The following is a 5,952-nucleotide window of genomic DNA, read 5'->3' as shown; positions in this document are numbered from 1 at the left end:
GATCGCGGGACCACTGAGAGAGAAACTTCTGCTCTAAAGTCATCCCCTTCAACCTGCATCCTCCTTCCCCCACCACAAAAGCCTCCAGGGAGTTGAGCTCTGACTGGCTGAAACAGCTGTGGAGATGAACCCGGGTCTGGTGGCAGCTCACATTTCAGCTCAGGGCACAATGCTCAAAGGCTCTTTGGAAGCTCTAGGAGACTCTGTGTTGGGAGGCCTTCCCTCCCAAAGTCCACAAGCATTTGGAAACAAGGACCCCAGACACAACAAGCCCCGTGGGGACCACATCAAGGCCTCAGCCCCGTTTATTTGAGCAGCCAGAGTCTCCTTATACAAGCAGCAGTCTTAGATTGTACACAGCCATTTCTTCTAGCACAGGCGTGGGCTGAGACAGACAAATCTATATTTCAGAATCCTTTCTCTGAAGTCTGGAGTTCTGAGTCTGAAGTCTGAAGTCTGGAGTTTCTACTAGGTTTAAAGTCTACCTCTGTTAAGCCCATTTAACTTGTGCTCACATAAGCAGAATCTGCCCCTGAGTAGGCATTGAATATTAAATAAAACATTTTGTATAATGTATTCTTTCCGTGACAGGTACAAAGCCAGTGTGATGTTATATTTCTGACCTCAGAGAAGAGCTACCCCATGGGCCTTTCTGTCACAGAGCGATTGGCAGGGGGCTTCTCAGGAATTGACGGCCTTGGCCCTCTTCTGTGGTTAGAGGAACATTGTTCCTTGGTACTAGCCAAATTGCATCTCCACATTAAGATACACAAAGCTGACGGTCTCAAGACAAGAATCAACAGTGTATAGTGTTTGAGTAGTGACTGGGAACAATTGCAGACTTGGGGAAAAGGGAAGCTTGGAGATGCTCAGTAGGTGAATCGCATCTTTTGAGAGTAGCCAAGTTTGTCCAAGTTTGGATGGCAGGCCAGCTGCACCATTGGGGGTGGCCCACAGAGCAGCAGCAGCACATCATCTCCTGGAGGAGGTAGGTGCTCCCGGAGCATGTCAGCAGTCACGAAGCCCTTGCTGTAGGCCCAATCTGAAGTACAGGAGAGAAGAGAAAAACATTGCTCCAGACCCATGTTAGCAATGAAATGTGGAACCATGAAGACTGCTCATTGGGAAGGGCCCTGAGGGGCTCCTGAGATGGGCTCAGGTTGTAGCAGCGATTACATTCATTCATCTTTACCATCCATCTGGTAAGCAGGAACAGAAAGGAAAGGGATCAGGAGAGCAGGGTGTATGCAGTCAGCTTTGGGGCTGTGGCAGAGTCAGGGAAGGCTGGTTTCCATGAAACCAGAACTCAGAAGGGCAAGGCCTTGATTTGGATAATGAAGGACTATTGGGAGGCCCAGGAATGGGGAAGATACCTTTTGGAGGATGGTCCAGAGTGAACCAAAGCTTAAAGCGACTAGGATATTGGGCCTGCAGCTCTTCTAAGTCCTCCCGAAGGATTATGTCCTTTTCAGTCTAAAATACAATAGGGAAGCAAAGGTTTATAAGTATCCACATGGAATAAGTTTTCTGCTCTAACAACTTTCCAACCAAGAGAGAGAAAGAATGCTAATGACCTGCTAAAGTTCAAGAGAATTGGAGCAAATGCTATGCTTTCAGGAGCTGGGATGGAAGGAACATCTATTATTTACATATTATAAAGGAATAAGGATGGAATAGTTTAACCAAGAAGAGCTACATTTCTATGTTCAGCCTGAAATGCATTAAATCTTTTCATCTTTCCTTGAGGACCTGAGAAGAAATATGTCCCAACGCTCAATAGTCTTTCTTCCTTACTGTAATAAAGAGTCTTATACCTTGCTGAGGGCAAGAAACTAGTACAGGCCCTGAGTCTTGTTGTCCATCAGTTCCATATCTTTCAGCCCTACAAAGTTGCTGTCCAAGTTTATACAACAACTTTGAAGTCCCAGCACCGAAAAGCGCAAACCAACCTGGTTAGCAAAAAGCAGAAAGCACTGAGTTGGATCTTCAGGGACTTTCAGGATGGCCCGGATCAGCTGTAGCATTGGGGTGATTCCTGTGTGAGGACATCCCACATTGAGATGCAGTAGTCATACTGTCTCTATCCTAGTTCCTTACCTTTTGTTTTTTCTGTCTTTCCTGGTCCTAGGGTGTTGAACTTGGGGCCTGGCACTTGCTTAGGCTTAGCAACATCCCTAGTCCTTTTGCTTTTCTTTTTTGTTTTTTTTTTGTTTTTTTTTTTCAGATAGGATCTTTTGTTAAACTCATGTCTCTGGCAATAGAGAAGTTAGGATTACAGATATGTACCACTGGACACTTCAATTTTAATTCTACTCATTCCCACACCATCCCATTTTCCTTCGGCACTGTAATCTAATCCTCAGATCAACTCCTACATTTATGGACATTTTCAATGTTTTCCTTTTTTGCCAGTTCAAAGGCTTGAACTCAGGGCCTAGGCACTGTCCCTGAGCTTTTGTGCTCAAGGCTAGCACTCTATCAATTGAGAAATAGCCCCATTTCTGGCTTTTTGGTAGTTCATTGGAGATAAGAGTCTCACTGACTTTCCTACCTAGACTAGCTTCAAATGTGATCCTCAGATCTCAGCCTCTCAAATAGCTGAATGACAGGTACGAGCCACCATCACCTGACTGGATAGTCTCAATATTCACATAAGTTCATATTGAGAAAATCCTAAGAGTCCAGTCTGAAAATCTTCCTCTTAAAGTCCTTAGAGGTTAGGAATTCAACTGTCATAGATGACCACATGTACCTTTTGATTCAATGATGAGGGTTTTGGAAGGCTTCTTGTAGAGGTTGAGGGCATGTATTTTGGAATCAGGTAGAGTCAGATTCAAGTCCTAGCCATTACCAGTTAAATAACCCTGTGGAAACTATTTAACTTTTTGCATCATAATTTATAGCAAGGAAAGCTGTACCTACTTCGTAACTATAGAAATGTGTCTAATATAGTAATGTCCAGTGCTAATTTTCTTGCTTCTTACTAGTCATTCTTGGCTGTTTCTCTCTATGTTCATCTAAAAAGTATTAGACCTATTGCTCTCATTTTAGCAGCAATTTGTTTTTCTACTTGTTTATAATTTCAGCCACTGGGTAGGTCTAGGCACTGTTGGAAATGCCCTGATGAACAGCTTAGCTAGATAACCAAATCTTCTGCAAGTCACCAAGATCAGTAAGGCAACAACCAACAAGGGTGGATGAGAACAGCCCTTTAGGGGATTCATACCTGTCCCTCCAGCAATCATTCCCAGTTTTTTTGCCACTCGTGATTCTGGTGGAGATTTCTTGTTGGGCTGAATGTTAAAATTCCCTGAGGAGTCATGTAAAGGGAAGGGTAGAAGAACAAAGTCAAAAAAGGAAACTAAGTAAACAAATGCAGAATTGAAAACACACCCGAGACCAGTTTAGCAGTTGCTTATGAAATCTGATCCTGGAACTTGGTGGAGGTTTAATTGCCAGACCTGGCAATAATACACAGGAGGGACAATGGGGTCAAGGGCTATCTATCCATCTACTAGTAGTCCAGGGCCACACAGTGAATATCAGTGGCTTCTGGCACTGGTTAGAATGGCAGGCATGAGACCTGTGTGAATTTAGTTTCCCTAGTGGCACAGAAGAGCTCCAGGGGCTTGCTAATGCGCCCAGCTCTTCCCATGGGAAGGGCTAAAAGCTGTCTCTTCTGACTCCCCACAGTTGAATCAATGGGGTGAATCTTTGAGAAACAGAGAGATGGAGTTTGCTTCAGTAATTGTCACAGCTGATTGTCACGGTTGGTGAATTCAGGTGGAAGGGGAACGGTGTCTAGGGACAAATGGGGCTGAGGAACGACTTCCTGTAGCATCAGTGCTATTGAGAAGGAAAGGTAGCTTTGTCCCTTATGCACATGCAGGGCAAAACTGCCAAGACTATGGGAACTAGAGAACTAGAAGAAGGAAAAGATAGTGGAGGTATGGCTCACGTGGTAGGGCACCAGCTTGAGAAAACAACAACAACAAAACCCCAAGCAGGAAGGCAAGTACCAGCACAAAGTGCTGAATTCAAGCCCCAAAATGGGCACAAGAAAAAGAAAAGGAAAGAAAATCAAGGGAAAGACAGGACAATACCTTTTCCAGTGTAAGTGAGCAAGCCACTTGGGCCCCGGAACTCCACCATGTCCCCAATCTTCAGACTATCCAAATACTGAGACATTTTCCCTCCGTCAGGAAACTTGGGGTGAACACCCTTCAGGTACACCTAATAAGGCAGAAAGGAAGAGAATACTCTAGTTGGGATGTCTCAAGAGGTTGAAGCAGGGGTCACACCCATGCTTTCTAAAGGACACAATTATCTCTTGCTATCAAATAAATCTAAAACCCCTGAAGAATGGGATAGGGAGCCTCTGGCATCCCATCCTGTACCCTTACCTTGATGACAAGATCCACATAGCCTTGGTCTTCATCACTTGTAACAGGAGTGTATGGTCTGATGACTAGGCTGCCATCGATTCGTGCAGAGAGGTAGACATGTTTGCCTGGGGACCACAGTAGAGAACTATATAAGGGCTTTATCCTTTCCAAATATTCAGAGAGGTTAAAGAGAACAGGATGATTTCCTGCAGTGGTGCCTAGCAGGAGCTAGGCAGTGAGTATACGCCCCTTAGAGCACTGGGCATGATCTCTCTGCCCAGATTTCTGCCAAGCACTGCCAGTAACTTTGGTAGTACCAAATGAGCCAAAAAAAAAAAAAAAAATCTGGGCAGTGTGTGTGGGGAGAAGTATCTGCTAAGAGGCACTTATGAACAAGTTCTACAGGAATGAATGATGGAAGGCTGCCGGGTGCTAACAGTGGCCCAGGAGCCACACCCTAAAATCCGGTCCCAGTGGCATCCCACAAGCCTGTAGAATCCGGAGCCAAGGGAGGGCAGGACAGTAGGTGCGGAGGACAGAGGCTGAAGCAGGAAGTCCCCACACCCCCCCCGGGCCCTCCTGCCCCCCCAACAGAGCAGGAACAGGAGCCCCCTCCACTCCTCCTTACCCACAGGCAGCCCCAGAACGTGGTGGGCGGTGGGCAGGGCAAAGCGGAACTTCTTGGTGTTGTGGCTCACGGTCTGGAGGACGGATAACAGGAGTGTTTCAAGCGGATCGGGCCCTGACAGGTCCCAGGGACACCCCAACCACTGTGTCCGCCGCCCGCCCGGGGCCCCCTTTCCACAGCTTACCGTCTTGTCTAGCAGTCGCAGCAGGTACTTCTCCTCGGGATCCAGGAGCGTGACCAGCGGCCGGCGGGACCTCCGCACCACGTAGGCGCCCAGGGCCAGGCCGAGGAGAGAGAGCAGCCCCACCCCCAGGGAGGCCAGCAGGGCCGGGCTCTGCGGGGAGAGCCGCTGCGTGAGCGCCACGCGGGGCCGGCCAGGCCGCGGGTGGGGGCCGCGCCGCGCCGCCGGCCGCCCCGGGGGTGGCGATCCCGAGCTCCAGCGCAAAAGCGTGCCAAAGCCAGAGGGGTAAACTGAGCCACGTCCCCAGCTCAGCGCGGTCCGGGGACCCCACCGCACCCAGGGCGGGACCAGAGCCCTGCGGGGCGAGGTCGGCGGAGGGAACCCCGGCTCCCGAGCCGCTCGTCCAGAATCAGACGGGGCAGGGCGCCCGGCTACAGCTGGGAAACGAGGGTCTTACCGACGGGATCCCCATGACCAGCGCCGCGTCCCGCACAGCCCGCGGGCTGACCCTCCGCACACTGCGCCACGGGGCGGGCACGGGCGGGCCCTGGAGGGCGGGGCCGGGGCGGGGCAGGCCGCCCTGGGCCCCACCCCTGCCCTCCAGACCAGGGCCCGGGGCCTCGACCTCCAGTTCTCCCTCCCTCTCTTTTCCTTTCCCTCTCCCTCCCTCTCTCCTCTCCCTCTCCCTCCCTCCCTCTCTCCTCTCCCTCCCTCCCTCCCTCTCTCCTCTCCCTCTCCCTCCCTCCCTCTCCCTCCCT

At 49.7% G+C, this 5,952-nt stretch overlaps 1 protein-coding gene across 1 annotated transcript; it reads right to left on the bottom strand.

Moving 5' to 3' along the window:
• Window positions 1–271: 271 nt before the first annotated feature.
• Cyb5r1 (cytochrome b5 reductase 1) lies at window positions 272–5,748 on the bottom strand. The gene is made up of 9 exons (XM_070041806.1): window positions 5,652–5,748; window positions 5,198–5,347; window positions 5,014–5,086; window positions 4,404–4,510; window positions 4,104–4,233; window positions 3,227–3,310; window positions 1,950–2,035; window positions 1,374–1,473; window positions 272–1,042 (listed from the first exon to the last, which is right to left on the bottom strand). Exons 1-9 carry the CDS (start codon window positions 5,664–5,666, stop codon window positions 870–872), a joined length of 918 nt encoding a protein of 305 aa, XP_069897907.1. The 5' UTR covers window positions 5,667–5,748; the 3' UTR covers window positions 272–869.
• Between the last annotated feature and the right edge of the window lie 204 nt (window positions 5,749–5,952).

This window comes from Dipodomys merriami, unplaced genomic scaffold (assembly GCF_024711535.1).
Source record: "Dipodomys merriami isolate MVZ:Mamm:240054 unplaced genomic scaffold, mDipMer1.0.p SCAF_31, whole genome shotgun sequence".
Classification (NCBI taxonomy): domain Eukaryota; kingdom Metazoa; phylum Chordata; class Mammalia; order Rodentia; family Heteromyidae; genus Dipodomys; species Dipodomys merriami.
This window is presented reverse-complemented; position numbering and strand designations above follow the sequence as displayed.